Here is a 19,423-nt window from a genome sequence, read left to right on the forward strand (position 1 = left end):
ATTTCTTTCTGAGAATGTTAGTATATCATTTGCTGGATACTGCCCCTAGTTTTGCGAATATTCCTACCTTGTCATAATATTACCTACCTTGTTACAAAGCGATTTCCCTAAAATTTTGTAAAGCGTATTTTTATTTTAGGTAGAGTATCCTTTTCTTTTTCTAAAGTAACAATTTGTATATGGTATGTGTGGATATTTAGGCGAGGGTGATTAAATTAGGGTAAATTAACATTAAGTATATTATTCGAATTTGCTTACGTTAAAATTCAAATAAAGTTTTTACAATAACTCCTCTGAGTTCCGTCACTAGAATGTCAAATAAAAGTCACAAATTAATGGCAACACACTTAAAAAAAAAATAAAAAAAAAATTGGCGCGTACACTTCTGTTAGGTGTTTGGCCGAGCTCCTCCTCCTATTTGTGGTGTGCGTCTTAATGTTGTTCCACAAATGGAGGGACCTACAGTTTCAAGCCGACTCCGAACGGCAGATATTTTTATGAGGAGCTTTTTCATGGCAGAAATACACTCGGAGGTTTGCCATTGCCTGCCGAGGGGCGACCGCTATTATAAAAATGTTTTTATTAATTTTGCTTTCACCGAGATTCGAACCAACGACCTCTCTGTAAATTCCGAATGGAAATCACGCACCAACCCATTCGGCTACGGCGGCAACACACTTGCCTTACTTTATTTTAACTTCCCCAGGTACACGTCCACCTTAAGAATCCTTAAGATTAATTACTTTAATTAATTACTTCGTCTAACTCATCTAGCGGTAGACCCAGAAAACATGCTTTATCTCGCTATCTGCTGTCGCCATCAAGACTAATCAACGTTTTTGTTTTGGCTTCTCGTTCGCTATTACTGCCTTTCGGTGCGCGAAATTTAGTTTTAGTAAAATAAACACCGAACCAACATTTCTTGTGAGTTGCAGTGGAATATTCCTAATAATTCTCATATTTCTCACTAGCCCATATAACAGACTGGCTCACATTACTACTTTTATTCATGTCGTCGCGAAGAAAGCAATAATTGTGCACGCGTCAAGGCGCATTCAGTACAGTTTGATTCTAAAAGCAATGTGTTGGCAAAATAGAAAACAAATAATGAATTCGCTTTATTTCATGTGGCCGTCAACATGGATACGAAAGAAAACAAGACAAATAATATGATTTACCGATACCATCATTAATATAATCCCCTTGGCTCGCATAATGGTTTTTGTGTTGAAGGGTCATTCAAGAAAGACCGACAAACTAGTGAGCCGTTAAATTCTGCAGAATATGATGTATCGTGAATACCAACATTGAATAGTTTTTTATCGCACTGAATAAAACACTAAAGTGTTGTCAAATCAAACCGAACAGAACTAGCATCTATGGTACATCAAATGTCAAAAGGTTTACTGATGCGTGAAGTTGTGATTTGTTTGTGAATTACCTGTTATTTGTGCAAATTTGTTTATGAAAACTTGTGTACATTTTAAGCTTATAGTTCCATTGTTTTGTGTAGTGGTTTCTCACTTATAACTAAGAAGATTCGCATTTGGCGAACTGATAGTAAAAATTTGCAGTATCCGTGTTTTTATCGAACGTAAACTATTTTTGTGTTAAATCGTACAAAGAGAATTGTGCAAACAAAAGGTGACCTGCTTCAAAAACAAGATGTTTTTTTTTTTACTGTTAACATTAATCACATTCCCAATGTTAAATTATCCACTATATATTTAATAAAATCATCTATTAGTTTACGGTTTCGACGGAATTTAAATTGTAAAACAATAATTAAATTAAATAATTATGCTATATACACGGTGTAGAGAATTGTATCCTTCTTGGCTTATATATATGTATATATATAAATATGTACACACAGCGGATGCTGGCGAGTAATCTGCTAAGTGCCATGAGCCACAATTGCTTTAATGTTTTTTGTTAATGCCGATATTGTATACTGTGCCGTCGTTGTAGTAGTATTTATTATATTCTCTTTTATTAATTTTCATTTAATACTCATTCGATCCATTGGTAAATTTCAGTGAGATTTGTGATTTCGTTTAGTGCAGAAGGGCTACATAACGTTACTTTACGGCGCAAACATTTCTTAATAATTTTTTACGTACGTAAAAAAGTGCATCGGGTGATGGACTGGTGTATCTTAGATCACGGGAAATGTTTTAAATTGAGCAGTGCTGTGAATGCTTAAAAGTGAAAAGTTAATTGTGGAATGTGAATGCAAGGTATTACTTCAGGATGCACTGTGAGATGTAATTATCATATATAAGAAATCAAATATCCTCTATGTAATTTTTAATTTTGTTTACTTAACCTGTGCGGTTTCTACTAGTGCGTGCATAAATTGAACTTTAAAGGTCTAAGAAACTAAATATTAGTTATTAATTGGAAATACCATATATACTGCATTGGCTAAAATAAAACATCCCCCTCACAGGATTTCTAATAATGCGAAATAATTCAATAAAAACAACGTGAAATATTGCACATTTTCTTATTAATTCGGTATTGAAAAATATAACTAAAATTACTCAATATAATATAATAATAAAAGAACTAAAATTGGAAGTATCCATAGTACTCAAAACTAAAGCACCCCTCCCTCAAACTTTACAGTATTATGACAAAGTGTTTGGACGGAGTACGGAGGGGAAGGGCGGCGTGGCATCGCTCACCACCCCTATTAGAAAAGCAAGATCCCACCATTACAACTATAAAAGCCCCAACCTCCTATAGGGACCATACAACCGCCCGGAAAAGCATTAAAATTACGATTTTCCATGACCGTATTTGCCTAATGTGCTTATTGAAATACCGTTGAGAGAGAGAGAAATGTATACGCATTTGTTAACTCAGCTAGCAATTAACTACTCGTATTACTAAAATTTATAAATGCATTTTAAAAAGAACAAGTACTGCAGTCGAAAATTTGCAATAAAAAATCATGCGTATTTCACTACTCATGAATTTTTGTTTTCGTTGTTGTTGTTGTAACAGCATAAACATTCCCCATACTTACATACGGGGAATGCTGCTGGAGTGACAGTCCTTGACCGGATATAAATCCGGGTCGTTTCGGTAACGTAGAACCGAATGTCGTGGAAACATTTTTTTGTTTTCGAAAGGACCTTCGGCTCAGTTCACTCGCTTGGGATTATATCCCTCAATCAATATGTATATAGAATTCTTTTTCTAAAATAAATTGTAAATATAAATTGTTCCCTGTTGCTTGACTGAGTTTTTTCTTGTTTCGGTTTTGTTTTTCTCATTTTCTTTCCTTTGGGAGTTCGTCCCGCACATTTATTTGGTATGGTAATTGTAATAAAATACAAAGTGTTATTTAGCCATTTGGTGTTTATAACTGAATAGAGGAGGAGACTACCACAAGCTGGTACCGTATCGAATACTTTCAGAGCCGGAGCATTTGTTTCCATTCGGACGACATGACCAAGCCAACGTAGCCGCGGATCTTTATTCGCTGCGCTATGTCTACAACGTCGTAAAGCTCATACAGCTCATTGTTCTATAAGTTGCGATACACGCCGTTGCTAACGTGCAAAATGCCAAAAATCTTCCACAGAACCTTTCTCTCAAATACTCCAAGGGAAGCTTCATCGGATGTTGTCATCGTCCAAACTTCTGCTTCATACGATAGGTCGGGCATGATGAGGGTCATATGATGTGCTAGTTTTGTTGCTCGAGAGAGAGCTTTACTACTCAATAGCCTACTTAGTCCAAAGTAGCACTTGTTGGCAAGAGAATTTCTACGTTGGCTGGCATTTTTATCGGTGTTAATGATAGTCGAAGTCTCTTAAAACCTCGAAATCATAACTATCAACAGTGATGTGGGTGCCGATACACGAGTGCTCCGACTGTTTGTTTGATAACACGAGGTACTTCGTTTTGTCCTCGTTCACCACCAGACCCATTTGCTTTGATTCTTTATTCAGTTTGGAGAAGGCAGAACTAACAGCGCGATTGTTAAGGCCGATGATATCGATATCATCGGCATACGCCAACAATTGTACGCTCTTATAAAAGATTGTGCCTGAGCGATTAAATTCTGCGGCTCGTACGATGCTCTCTAACATCAGGTTAAAGAAGTCACACGACAGCGAGTCACCTTGTCTGAAACCTCGTTTGGTATCAAACGGCTCGGAGAGGTCCTTCCCAAGAAGACGGGAGGTACTTCGTTTTGTCCTCGTTCACCACCCATTTGCTTTGATTCTTTATTCAGTTTGGAAAAGGCTGTTAAGACCGATGATGTAAATATCCTCGTAATACGCCAACAATTGTACGTTCTTATAAAAAAATGTGCCTGAGCGATTAAGTTCTAGTGGTAAAGCACCGACAGTTATTTTGACACCTTGATCATTTGACACTGCAAACGTTGTCTGGGTGTCTGATTTTGATCCATCGATGTGGATGATTCCCCACTCTGATTTATAACTCAATAGCATCGTTAAGCAACTGAAAGTATTAGTCAGCGTTGGTTTTTGACTTTTGATATTTGTAGAGAGGATTTTCTCGTCAGCCACTGCGAAAGAGGGCTCCCCTTAACTAGTTGTGGTGTTGATATTATATCGAGCTGATTAATAGATCACATGTACATAGGGGGTTCAACACAAACGAAACGGGAAATAAATGGCTACCACGCTCTCCGTTCTCTTATACGGGGCTGAATTGTGGGCAAATGCGCTAAAGGTAAAGCACCGATGCAAGCTCTTAACATCGGTACAACTAATATGAGAGTTGTGTCCACCTACCGCACAGTATCAGGACCAACTATTCAAGTAATAGGCGATTCAATACCGATAGACTTACTAACTTTTGAGAGGAAAAAGTTGGGAGCTCGAAAGGAAGAGGCCATGGAAGAAAGATTTAGCAAACCTGCAGCACTCGATATATGGTATGAAACGCTAAGGCTATGGCATGACCGCTGGATTAACGAAACGTGCAGCAGATGAGCGTCTAGGCTAATAGAAGTCGTCGCCATTTGGAACAGCAGGAACTTCAGTAAAGTAAATTTTTATACAACCCAAATGCTTTCGGGGCACGGGTGTTTCCCGAAATATCATCAGTGGTTTCGCGGTAAAAAAACTCAAAATTTATTAATGAGTAGATTTAGATCAATCTAGTTGTTAAATAGAGCTTTTAAGTTCCACTGAAAAATTGGCATGACCGATTCTGTGTGTTGGATGTCTGTGGGTAATGAGGTATGGGGTGGATTGCTGAGGTGTGACGGCCTATTCGAAATTAGTGGGATGGTTGTTGTGAAGTCAATAGTCGTTGTTGTAGTGTGGTCAATAGGTAATGAAAAAGAGTCATCGACTGCAGTTGTTTTTGGGATAGACTGTGTAATTTAATGTATCATTGTCGTAGTTTCGATTTCTTTTGCTATGTTGTTCATGTATTTTATTATCGTATTTGATGGAGGAAGAGAGGGGAGTTTGGATATTCTCTTTTTTAAATATAAAGGGTTTTCCAGTAAGAGGTGTTATTTTCGCTATTCAAAGAAAAATGCTATTTTTTAATATTATTGATATAAATGATCGGATGTTTATTTCATTTTAAAGAGGAAGGTATGTCATTAATAGAGGAAAATAATATCGCGAAAATGACCACCACGACCACGCTTACAGGACAATATCTTTTTCATGAAATTTTCCATAACCGAATTGCAAAGTGGCTGCCCTATGTCTTCGATAGCTTCACGAATTCTATCTTGAGGTGTTGAATCGACCCTGGGCTGTTGGCGTAGACCTTCTCTTTCACGTGGCAATTGTGATCACCTCGTCGAGAGATAACACGGTCCGGAAACTTTTCCCGTAAAAGATCATTGGCTTCGTTGCTTGTGTGGCACATAGCGCCGTCTTGTTGAAAATAAACGTTGTCCAGATCAATACCATCCAATTCCGGCTATAAAAAATCGTTAATCATCTCTCGATAGCGATAAATAACACCTGTTATTGGAAAACCCTTTATTTACGGTCTCTTTGTTTGTTGAATTGTTAACTATGCTGAAGAATGAGGCTCATGAAAAGTAGAAAGTTGGTGGTATTGACGCTTTGTGAATATTGACTGCACCGCGAAATGAGCATTTATTGCCTGTTTGAATGGTTACTATTTTTTTCAATTGCAAGAATTTCGGAAGCGTTTTTTTGTGTGGTCAAGAAATTAACAGTTCTTACACCTGATGGGGTTTGAGTAGCACAGTCTTACATTGGTCGTATACCCCGAAACATCAACTTTTTCCGGAAGGTAAACGATAAAGTTAGAAGGACTACGCCACTTGGAGTTGGTTGACCTTTTACAATTTTGAGGAATTTGTAAATTTTTACAACACCCTGTTTTTTTTAATTTTCTATTATTTCATTGTCTGCGACTTCATTTAAGCATGGTATCTTTTTTGTTTTTTTTTTTTTTTTTTTTGTTACCCATTTATTTATTGCGATAAACAGATTGCAATATTTATACATAAAACTAAGATAGTCTACGAGACATGCATGGAAAGCACTCAGTGGTGCAACCATTCCTCAGTTTTTGCTTTTTAACCCATGAGATCGATTGTTGATTTCGTCTTCAATCCGTTAAAGTAAATGGTATTGGTGGTAGTTTCTGTAATTAATGGGTTTAGGTGCGACCGGGTAATTATTGGCAAGCATTTTGCTTGAGTGTAAAGGTGACTTGAACAGATTTGTCTCATTTTATTTTATTTGCCAGTCTTTGAGACATTGAGTTATTTCATCAAGTACTATTTGGATCTTAAGAAAAGCCACATTAGGGAGGGAGTCAATTGCGATTAAAGCGGTATCATCTGCAAAAGTTCCGACTTATAATACTGCCTTGGGGTACAGAAGCTAAAATTTCGCAGAGCTGAGATTGTTCTTCATTTTGTTTTACAAAACAGTGCCGATTTTTTAGGTAGGATTTGTTAAAGATATAATAATTTGTGGGTAGAGTAGCCTTAATTTTACAGAGTAAACCATCATACCAGGCACGGTCGAAGGCTTGGGATATGTCGAGAAATGCGGCTTTGCAATATTTCTTGTGTTTAAATGCTTTGTGAATATTATGTACGAGTCGATATACTTGTTTAATGGTACCATGAGTTTTTCTGAAACCGAATTGGCGCTTGATTAATTTTTGGTCTTCAACAGCTAATATTACAAGCTGTGTGTCGATGAGATTCCACTTTTTCGGCGCTTTTTGCGGGTTTAATTATTTGTTAGTTAAAAAAAGAGATAGCAAACAAAAATGTGTTGTTTGCCGTAATATAGAACGACTGTTGGTTGAAAGGGATAAACTATGTGTTTTTTTACTCTCCATTAAAAACTATCCAGTAATTCACCAGTAACCAAAATTCTGCGAATAAGCCAAGATTTGTTCTCAGTGAATAGTTTTGCAGTAAGAAGTTGCAAGTTTTTGTGACAGCTGATATTCCTTTAGCGCGCAAATAGGGAAGGGACGTGACAGCTTCCACCCCTATTTTTAAATATTGCGTCAACTGTAATTTACAGAAATGTTCACTGTGGGTGACTCTTCTCTTTAAGAGAAGAGCCTAATTTCCCAATTTTTACTTACGTTTTCGCTTGTTTTGAGTGTGTGTGAATGAAGACACTGAATTTATTGAAAGCATATAAAAACCATCCAAAAGTTATAATTTAATTTAATTCAACAAATCTCTTTTGTTTAATTTTTACAAAACTGGAACTCAATTCCGCTTCGGAGATTTTACTTCATATTTGCCCATATGGCTAACACAATGATGGCTTCAATGGCTTCAGAAAATTTTTGAAAAATTTATTCCAGCAGGTTTATTTACGGTGCTTTCGCACAGAATTCTCTTCCGTGTAGATGGTTTGGAAAGAGGACAGTCCAAACTTTAAGGAAATTCCCCCCATTACCCTCTACTGAAAATGGTGTAAAACACCATTATTCAATATTTTATAAAATATATCTTAAATCAAAATTCGGATATATTGACTACATATTTGTCTAATAGTTTTTAAATTAGGTTCACGCACTTGGACATTATAAGCAACACTTTCGTGACAGAAAGCCAACCCACCATTAGCAAAGAAAATTTAAGTTTGACTCCTAAGTGTGCTTACTTTTGAGTATTTAGTTATTAAAAAGAGCAATATTATTAAAGTGTTTTTTGTTAATAACTTTTTAACGCCTTCAGATTTTTAATTCTGGGCTAATACACATCGATTGTCACCCCATTGATGTTTTTTTGACCAATTCTTCCACATGTTTCGCAAAGTAAATAATTACCTAGAAAATTAGCAAGTTCGTTTACTTTCGACGGCAAATACTACCAACTTATGTATATTTATACCAATTGCTGCGTCTATTCGCCATTCGTTAATGCATGGCGAATTGAAGCCGCCTTAAGAAAAAAAGGAACGGAAAGCATCTGATAGCTGCAGCGTCAGATTTTTGCTTGCCTCTGATCCATTGAAAGTTGAGAAAATGCGTAAAAAATACTTAATAAAGTGATTTAAATTCATGAAGTTTTGGGCTTGTTCGAGTTGCATTCATGTTTCACGGTTTTTTGAAGTATAACTTTCGATGTTAAATTCCAGCAACTTGGGAGAAAGATAGTGTTGGAAGCGTCAAAAATTCGGTCATTTTTACCCGCAAATTGTTTTAAACCAGTATCAACATTTTTCTTTGCACTATTGTTTAATTTTTTTTTAATAAGAAATTCACTTTATAAACCAACGAACAAATTAAGGATGCAATATCTACCAAAGTTATTTAAACAAACATTTTTGAAAAAGTTGTGGCTCACTTTCGCTGTGACTCACTGTACACTGAAATACTCAGTATTTTTTATTTTAATTAATTGCCTGTTGCAGTTTTTTTAATTTCCTATTTTATTAATACGCGTTGTCTGCAGTCCCAATTCACAATTTCAAAATATCGGAAAAGGTTTAACATTATGTAAATGAATTAACTATTATTGGATACGAAATTGAATGTATTGAACATGTTTTATTAATTTAAATCACTCAAAATAATAATAACAAATAGCGATACTATAAATTTTTGTTCAACCTTCAACAGAACTCAAACAAAAGTAAAATTGTATGGTGCGGATGACAACACAGCTATCAGTAGATCTTTGTTGACAAATGGTGATCGCAAAGTGCCGTGATCTTCAAAATAATTCCCTCATGGAATAAGAGCTTGCGTTAATAGATGAACGCGACTGCAAATAAAAAAATTTCATGGAAACCATAGTAAATCTGAATTGATAAATAAAATAAAATGAAGAACGATATATGTACCTTAAGTTGATTACGAATACTTCTCAGGAATGAAAGTATTCTCAAAGGAAGGCTTATAACTTCCATTGCCAGTTGATATATGTACATAATATGTACGAGTACATACAGAAGAAAGAAGTTATAGTGCAGTGCATAAGAAAAATTTTATATTCTGGAACAGACTACCATACAATAGTGCTAAGGAGAATAATATATGCAACATTGGTCATACCACATTATGGCCTTGCTGAATAAATTATTTTTTCCAACGCCAAGTACATCGTCCATGTCAACAACTGCATCTACATCTGCTCCAGCATCAACATTGCGAAAAGTATCATCGACACAGGGAAAAACATTAGATCAAGAACATTCCCGAAATCCCGAAATAATTAGCAGTGGAGTGACAGCAACAGCAAGTCGATGGGCTCAGAACAACCATCAACCGGTGCACTCAAAGAATTACTTAAGGTTAGTACCCAAAGAAAGTAAAATTCAAATGATAAGCAACATGAACATTTCCAGAAGTAGCGAAGACACACATTTTTATTTCAGGGAAATAATTCACTTAATTTATTTTATTATATACATAATATGTATAAATTAATAATACCAGATATTCAATTGAATATGATTTTGTTTCGGAATACCAGTTCCCGATTTGCGCCAAAAAATTTGACTACGTCTTATCCCAAAAATATATGATTTACTTTCGTCGGAAAAATGATTTTCCATAACATTATCGGCTTATTTATACATATAATTATTAGCAAATTCATTGCGCTTTCGTCTGGTCGCAAGTGAAATAAACAGCTTTCTTCGAGCGACTCTATAATAGAATCCAACTTTACGTAAAACTTGTGTAGCAGTTTTTTAAATGTTTGGTGATGTAATTCGATGGGTAACCTTTGCCATATTGATTATGCTGCGCTCTTCTCCGACCGATAGGGTTCTTGGACGGCCAGACCTAGGCTTAGGTACTAAAATCCCACTTTAAATAAAAGCGCAACTGAGTTCGCCAGGAGGTCAATTATAATAACAAGGAATGTATCATCCATAATAATTGTTATTTCTTAGAAGATTAACTGGTATTCGTATATATTTTTATGACAATGTTGTGTTAGGAATCAAGTTGCACTCTGTTCAATATATAATTGGCGCTTACACCCTTTATTGCGTACTTTGCCGAGCTACTCCCCCTATTTGTGATGTGCGTTTGACGCTTTCCACAAATGGAGGGACCTACAGTTTTACGCCGCCTCCGAACGGGAGATGTGTTTTTATGAAGAGCTTTTTCATACTAAAAGTACACTCGAAGGACTGCCATTGTCTGCCCAAGAACGATTGCTATTAGAAAAAACTTCTTTTATCAATTGGTGTTTCGTGCCCAAGATTCCGAACCGGTGCACTTCCGCACGCATTAACCCATTTGTCTACGGCTGCATCTGAGCTGTGCTTAAAAGTTGGGATTGTCGTATCGGCTACTGCAAGGCAGCGGAGAAAGTCGTTTGAATGGAATAGTGCCCATAATTACCCCTTAACATTTTACTTTAAAATAAAAAAATAACACTGAAAGAAATTGTTTCTTACTTGAAGCTATTTCAAATTTCAGAGGTTAGATTACTAACCCAATATACATATGTATTCTAAAGGGTGTAAAGAGTGCGAACTGCAGAAAATATCGCAGCTGTATCGGCCAGTGTTAATGATGTCCATCAATTATCGATTCGTCGCCGTTCGCAGAAATTGGGCCTCTGTTACACAACAACGGGGAAAATCTTGCGAAAGGATTTAGGAGTGAAGCCTTTCAAAATACAGCTGGTGCAAGAATTGAAGCCGAACGACCTACCGCAACGCAGAATTTCTGGTGAATGGGCTTTGGAAAGTTGGCCGAAGATCCACTTTTTTATCGAAAAATTGTGTTCAGAGACGAATCTCATTTTTGCATCGATGGGTACGTAAATAAGCAGAATTGTCGATTTTGGAGTGAAGATCAGCCAGAAGAATTGCAAGAGCTACCAATGTATCCAGAAAAGGTCACAGTTTGCTGCGGTTTATGGGCTGGAGGTATCGTTGTACCGTACTTCTTCAAAGATGCTGCGAATCGTAACTTAACTGTGAATGGTGAGCGCTACCGTGAAATGATATCCAACTTTTTTTGCCTAAGACGGTGCCACATGCCACACAGCACGCGTAACAATGGACTTGTTGAAAGGCGAGTTCGGTGAACATTTTATTTCACATTCGGGACCTGTCAATTGGCCACCCAGATCGTGCGATATAACGCCTTTAGATTATTTTTTGTAGGACTATGTTAAAGCTCTTGTCTATTCAGACAAGCCTGCCTCAATTAACGCATTGCAAGACAACATTATAGCATTTATATGTGAGATACCGGCCGACACATTGGAAAGAGTATGCCAAAATTGGACTAAGCGGATGGACCATTTGAAGCGCAGTCGCGGTCATCATTTGCATGAAATAATCTTCAAACATTGAATTATATGGACTGTTCTATCGATTTAAATACAAATTTCATGAATTTTACGTGTGTTTTTTTCAAAAACTTTCCTATAGCTCTTAAAAAACCATCCTTTATTATAATCAATATATAATTTGTGAAGGAGTTGAATTTTGTTGGGCAATGATGCCGTACCGTAACCAAGGTCTTGGAAAACAAGGTTAACGAATGTTATAATGAACTGTTAGCGCACCGAAAAAAATTATCTTTTATTATTATTATTTTTTTTTTTAAATAAACTCCTAAATGGACCATCCTATATATGGTTAAAACTGGTGAAAGTTCTATTAAAAATTTGTTAATAACTTTTAGAGCATATTTTTAAAAGTATCTTTTTTTGTGAAGTATTTCCTATTCTTCGGAAATATTTAAACGATGCTCTTTTCTGTTCGACTGCTAAGCCAAATATATTTAATGTTATCTCTCTGTGAATGCATAAGCAATGATCAGCTGTGTCGAATTTTGTTAATATCAAAACAAAAATGAAACTCTCACATTCAAATAATCCATTCTTATTGCTCTTATGGTCAAGCGAAGGATCTAAATAAAAATTGAGACTGGCCCCATTCTGATTATTTTATTGTATTTTTATATTTATTTTGATTTATATAGAGCTAAAATTTTCAGAATTTCACCGTTTAAAGTTTTAGATCAATCCCTTTGATCTATATTTTTCGATAAATGGTTTCACTAAAAGTGGGTGGGGTTAAAATTTTTCAAGAAAAGAAAATTTTAAAATACGAGTATAAGGGATAAGATGTACAATATACCATTTCCAAAGTGTGTAATAAATTTGTTTCGTAGACAGTTGTATCTGGCCTGCATGAACCAATAATATTGTATATCCCAATAAACTCAATAAACTTTAAACTAATATACTCAATTTTTTTCTTTGAATAGCATTGTTATTAAGTTTGATATCATAAACAAAAGGCAAAAACAAGTTGTATAGCCGCCATACAGTTAACAGCTATTCAGTCAATTCGCCCCGTTCATTAATTCGCAAACAAGATCGCAAAATAACATACAAACAAAATATCATATGTATGTAATCTGCAATAAATTTATGTATACGAGTGTGTTGTTGCTGATACACACATACATACTATATGCATACGTATAAACATAGATATATGTGAGAAGGATTGTAAATGAAAACAATCACATGACTCGCTAATCGGCTGCCACCCGTGATTATTATGTCATACGCTTGCTTGCTGTTTGCTCGTTGATATTGCCGCTTTGCTTTGTTGTATTCGTGTTATTTACTTACTCTCTTAATGCTCTCAATGTTGGTAGTGTTGCCACTAAAAAACTATCTGCAAGTGTTTAAAAATATAATATCTACAAATGGGTTTTCATACCAATAAATCATTTAATTGGTTGAGGCTATACTTTATCTCATTTTGGTATGTATTTAATTAAGCGTACTTTTTCATCTCAAGAACTGCATTAAAGTTATTCATTCAGAACATTAAGTGGGCACTTAGTCAGAGGCATTAAATGTATTAGAATACTTACTAAAATTCTGATAAATAGATCCAGACACCTTAATCTGTATAAGAAGTGACCTGTAAAGTTTTACATGTAATCCAGCGTTGGATTCGCCTCAAACCACATAACTACATTAATTTTCTGTGAGCTGATGGACCAAAAAAGCTCAACGTCATTAGACTACGAAAGAGATCTAGAGTAGTTCAGCGTATTCCGGGCGTATTAAGGAATAAAATAAACCAGAGTGACTGACTTGAGGTATGCCAAATTTAAAAGAAATTAGTCGAGGTGCAGAATTTCTAAAAACTGTGATTTGCTTTTTATCCATGAAATATAGTGAAAACCAGCGCAGAAAACTGGGCAGAAATCCAAGAGAAGACTTATTAAACACTTTACTGAAATCTGAGAAAATAACACCTGTTTGAAGATTATAACTTAGTTTTGCAATCTTCAATACTCCCATTTTTATAGGTGATATTACTAAAAATCGTATTTATGGTCGGATTTAACTCGTTAACATCTGTAAGTAAATATTAATTGCCCAAAAAGAAATGTGTTCGAAAAAATTGGAGGTGGGTAATACATATTCCGAGTATGAACTATATCGTACCATAGATACGATTTTTCAGAATATCTTGCCAACAGGGTTCAAACAGACGAATATAACTTTTCAGATGTACTCGGCAACTCACTAAAATTGCATTGCAATCGGATGAACGGTTTAGGTTTATGGAGAGCGCAACTAATTTGCTTATATATATATAAGTATAATAATAATAATTATTATTATATGTATATAATCGGCACTTACACCTTTTTCTGTTGCTTGGGCGAGTTCCTCCTCTTATTTGTGGGAGCGTCTGATACTTTCCACAAATGAGGGACCTACATTTATACATAATCGATTTTTTTTTTATTTATTTAAATGGTAAAATCCACAAAGTTTGGTACAGTTCTATTAAAATGGCAACACCGATTGTTTGCCCTTTCAAATTGCTGATTGCTTTCGTAAGTAGTTTTGTGGACTCGAAAATTTGGCTGTCTATTTGCTTGCTTTGCTAGACAAATTGTAAGTCTGCTCTCATTGCTTGTTTGCGTCAGTAATCGAAGTCGTGAACATCATTGCAATGATTGTCGAGGAATGCGAACTGTTTCCATACCTTCTATTGCAGGCACCGAATGATAAGAGCGAAACTATACTTCATTAAGGTGGCATAAAGCCAAATTGCAACAGTTCATAACAGCAAAGACTGCTGTAATGAAGAAAATTTAAAATATTATTGTGTGAAGTTTTCCAGACAGGCTTAGAACTGGCTGATATTTTGTGGTGATATTCTGGTGTTGATATTTTCGGCTTAGAGACAGTTTCCGTAAACCTTAGAGTATAAATATCCCATATCGTAAGTGGTCAGTAATGGGGGAGTCGAGTTTATACTTTCTTATTTCGTATACCCAGGGTATTCACTTTTGTGAATTGGAAAAGTAAACGTTTCTCGAAAATTGAACTACAACAAGCATTAAAATTAAAAAGTATTAAATTTCAACAAAAATTAAGGAACAGCAGGTATTTCTCAAAGTTTGTAGTAATGCTGAAATTTTGTTTGACGAACATCATGCAATTGTTTTTACACCGAACACAAATGGCCTCTGGTGACGGTCAAGCATTGTTTGAGAAGAACTTTATATGTGTGCGTGTCGGGTGCTTGACGTTAATATCTAAAATTTTTGATTTTTACCGACTACAAGTATGTGTGACACGACGCCACCCGACTGCACTAACACATACAAAGCGCAGTCAAGCATGCTGTATCGTCACCAGAGGCCAAAAGAGAGAGAGTTCGCTGACTCTCACAGCGAACACAAGTTACCCGGTCAAATATACGTAATATGTAGTGTTGCCATACACAAAAATTATTGAGGATCGCATTATAAACAAAAAGGCAGCAAAGTAAATATATACAGTTTTGAAGCTCCACCTTAATTATTCAATTGAATCTGTGCTGGTATGATTTTCTTTGCAAAAACAAATTCAATATTCGCTTTGTTAAATTTTTTGATTTTGATTTTTAAAGATACTGCATGATTTTTTGCATGCAATTGTCAAGGTTTTATTAATATAAAGACAAGAAAATGTATTATATCGTAAACGAATATGAAGAAATTGACTGGAGAGCATTTCCCGCCATTTATGTATTGTGGGCTCTAAATATATATTTTTTTTATTTTGCCAATTTTTACTAGTTTACCCGTGCATTTATGTAATATTATATTGTATTTTTAAGTTAAAAGGTGTAATTATATTATATGATACGTTTTTTGCAGTAAATCTTGTTTATATAAATACAATTTTTATACAAAATAATTTTAACTGTTTTATTTAACATTTAACAATATCATATTGATATTGAAATCATATAAAAATTATATGTACCCACGTAGATTTTACCATGTTAACTTTATATTAATACATATTAGTTGTCCGTTTTTCATTTTACAAGGTTTTTAAGATAAACCATAGTGTAATAATATAATATAAAGTTGGTAGATGCTGAATTGTTACAGTTTTTTTAAATACATGCATAAAAAAACATACATTTTAGCTTTTTTATTTTGATTTAATTCTTTGCATAACTTATTTTGTTTAAATGTTTTTTAATGCTTAATTCTCTTTTTGTTTTTAATTGTTTTTTATTTATTAATTATTTAATAAGAGTTATTTATAAATTTCAAGAAGAAAATATTCACTAATCAGGCTAAATATTTTTCGAAGAATGAGGTACATTATGGTATTGTGGCTTTCGAATTCGCCAGACCATTTTGGAGAGCAAGGTGAGGACTAAAAAATATGCCAGTATGGATGCGCTGAAAAAAGCGATTATACGAGAATGGGTCAAAATACCTCAAGATCACATTCGTGCAGCATGCAACTCATTTTTTGACCGTTTGAAGGCTATAGTCCAGGCAAAAGGTGGCCATATCGAGCTAAAGTGAATATATGTTAAAATTGTAATCATTTTTGAACAATTTTGTCTTTGAAATCAATAAAAACTAATTTCACACAAAAAAGTTATGGTGTTTTGAATAGGTAACACTTCATATCGTTCACCCTGTATTATATTATTCCCATGTTTTGTCGAACTTGCTGCTTGAAACTCTGATTGATACAGAAACATTACGTATTGTTTCGTTTTTTGCATTATACCATATACAGTGCTCGTATTATCAATATGTCACGGTTGCCAGGTGAATTTTTGACCAATAACAGAACGAATAGCATCCAACATCCATCGAATTCAATTGATATGCCTCCCTGCGATTTTTTTTGTTCGACCGGGTCGAACGTGTTTTAACCGGGGAACGTGTTTTGACAGCCGAATGGAAGTAATGGGAAACATCGAAGACGGCTGTGATAACTAGAGTTGCATGAATTTTCTGAATATATGCCGCCAACTTTTTGATCAAGGGGGTTGTTTTAGGACATATTGAATGAGATTGCCAAGTTAAAACAGGTATAATCAGGAGTTATTATTGAACCGCTCATTACCATTACCATTCGGGCCGAATTGTGCAAGGAGTACTAGAAAAATTTGATTCCATCGATTCGTTCATGTAAGCGTTTCCAATTGGGACACTAAATTCAGCTTGATTTCTAATAAAATTCTGCGTTTAGTTGACAAGGTTTCTTTTTTGAAAATGCTTTACAATGATGTTCAAGTTAGGTTAGGACACACGAACAAGAAATAACTGAAACTCTGCGACTGGTGAAACTCTACGTCTATGGTTATTGGAAAAAATATTAAATAAATAGTTATTGTTGGTTGCATATGTTTTGCACACATCCATATATTTTGTGTTTTCAAGAGGATGAGAACATTAAATAAAAAAACTGAAGTACAAAGTGATTCATTTAATTGCTGGCATTATTTTTATTTGGAGCTTCGTTGTCCACCTCTGGCTCTCCTGACGAAATGTAATCTAACAGTCTAATTTTAAAGACTTTTTCGATAAATTTAGTCTTATTTCTTACATATATAATTCGATCAATGTTCGTTTCCAGGTTGTCAATTGTATCTGGCATACACAGCATTTAACTTATTCCTACAGTTGGTGTTAAGCTACATGAGCTGTTTACCTACTCGTATCTGTGAAAGCTGAGAGCTGTTTTAACAGTTTATTCCTACGGGAATAACAACAAAATTCTTATGTTAATACCATTATACACTTTTTAATTATTTTCCTCCGGACATCTTTTAATTATCAAACTTTTGGTGGACGAGATGTTATATACATATCTACTGTCGGGGGTTTTATTATGAGCATTTTCATTATCTGGCTACTTGGCTTTTGGAAAAATTCCGTCACACTACAGAAGCTTTATATATTTACTCTTTATACAAGTATTATTAGCTTTATTTATTTATATGCAGGCTAAACGATAAACCATACTCGTACAAGTACATACTATGTTATAGTATATCTAATTTTATTACTTATGGTTAATACCCGGCAGACCTTGCAATGCCATTAAATGAAATTAAGTGTATTGTATAAAGTTTATTGAAGGCTTTGGGATCTACAATATCTTTTAGTGCTCATACGAGGTCTGATTCGTGATCACTCCACATAGCAGATTTTTCGTGTGCTTTGTTAAAAGTCTTGGTAAATGAAATATTACAATTCTTGATAACTGTAATGTCTGAAGAGAATTTATGCATTACAAATTTCTAATTTCTCTCATTGCTTTGTTGAGCCGAAGTTTATAACTTGAAGCTCAAGCAGAAAAATGAGAGGCACGTTGCGACATCAATAAGCTAAGAGAATGTATGTTAAAACCTAAGCATTAAATAAAGTTGTTGTATGTTAAGTTAACAGTTTGTATTTTCTATAACATATTCCAATTTTATTTTTGGAATAACGACTCAACCCACAGTATACAGTATACTTGTGGAAGGTATACTTCCGGCTGAAGGCCCCAAAATATTTTATCCAACGCAATGTTTTTTTTAAGTGATTTAAGTAAAAATTTTCTAAAAGCTTGAATAATTCATATTGTTACGAATATTTTACGTTTTAATTCAAATAAAACAACACAACAATTCCTCTGAGTTCGAACGCTGGATGTTTAAATAAAAGTCAAACTAATACCAACACTACTTGCTTGCTTTCTTCTTGATTGGCGCGACAACCACTTACGCGATTTTGGCCGAGTTTAACAGAGTGCACCAGTCTTTTCTTTCTCGTGCTAACTGGCGCCAGTTAGACACACCAAGATCATTGTTCCATCGCGTACGATACTCGCCGTCACCAATGTGCAAAGGTCCGAAAATCTTACATAATCTTTCTCATTTTTGTTATCGTCCAAGCTTCTGCGCCAAGGCTGACATTATTATCGGTGTTAATGCTGGTTTCAAGATAAACAAAGCCTCTTACAAGCTCGAAGTCATAACTGTCAACAGTGACGTGGGTGCCGATACGCGGGTGTGCCAACTGTTTATTTAATGACAGGAGGGATTTCGTTTTGTCCTCGTTCGCCACCAGACCCATTCGTTTTCCTTCTTTGTCCTGTTAGTGAATCACTTTATTACTTTTCGTTTACTCTTTCACACCCTTAACTTATGACTAAATACCCTATGTATATACATATATATGATAGTACCCAAAAAGTCTGTTTCGAGACTAAATTTTTGATGCAAATCATCTGTGAAGCAGTGAGCCCTATTTTGTATGTTTGACAGCCATTTGGTATTTTTTGTAACGCTTAAATTGGCAACATCTTAATAATTAATAAATATATAAAATAATTTTAGTTTTCCAAACTGTGCATTTCCCGTCTTTACAAAAAGGATTCACCCAGAATCTGGACGTCATTCTTTCCTATTTATCGTATAAATCAAACAATGCTTTTAGACAATCAAGAGCGCCCAAAATTCATATTGATATCTTCCGCAGACAGCATTAAGCTCCTTTGAGTTGAGCCCATTTACCATATCTACTGAGATAAACTCAATCTCTCAACTCCGTGACGGTAACTTGTTTGTCTTAACCCGGATAGATAATTTCCTAAAAGTTAAATCTTTTCCGAATTTATGATCAATCAATATAAAGTTAAACAAAT

The 19,423-nt window shown here is 34.9% G+C and overlaps 1 protein-coding gene across 4 annotated transcripts in view; it reads left to right on the top strand.

Moving 5' to 3' along the window:
* LOC129241742 (folliculin-interacting protein 1) overlaps positions 1 to 19,423 on the top strand; it is a 52,422-nt gene that overhangs the window by 5,287 nt on the left and 27,712 nt on the right. Inside the window, exons 1-3 of one of the 4 annotated variants that reach the window (XM_054878236.1) lie at positions 1,409 to 1,644; positions 2,040 to 2,267; positions 9,091 to 9,764. In XM_054878236.1, the coding sequence (XP_054734211.1) occupies positions 9,508 to 9,764 (257 nt within the window). In that variant the 5' untranslated portion in view covers positions 1,409 to 1,644; positions 2,040 to 2,267; positions 9,091 to 9,507. Of the gene's footprint in view, positions 1 to 1,408; positions 1,645 to 2,039; positions 2,268 to 9,090; positions 9,765 to 19,423 lie in introns of those variants that run through there. The other 3 variants (XM_054878234.1, XM_054878233.1, XM_054878237.1) reach the window with 3 other exon arrangements.

This window comes from Anastrepha obliqua, chromosome 3, assembly GCF_027943255.1.
Source record: "Anastrepha obliqua isolate idAnaObli1 chromosome 3, idAnaObli1_1.0, whole genome shotgun sequence".
Lineage (NCBI taxonomy): Eukaryota > Metazoa > Arthropoda > Insecta > Diptera > Tephritidae > Anastrepha > Anastrepha obliqua.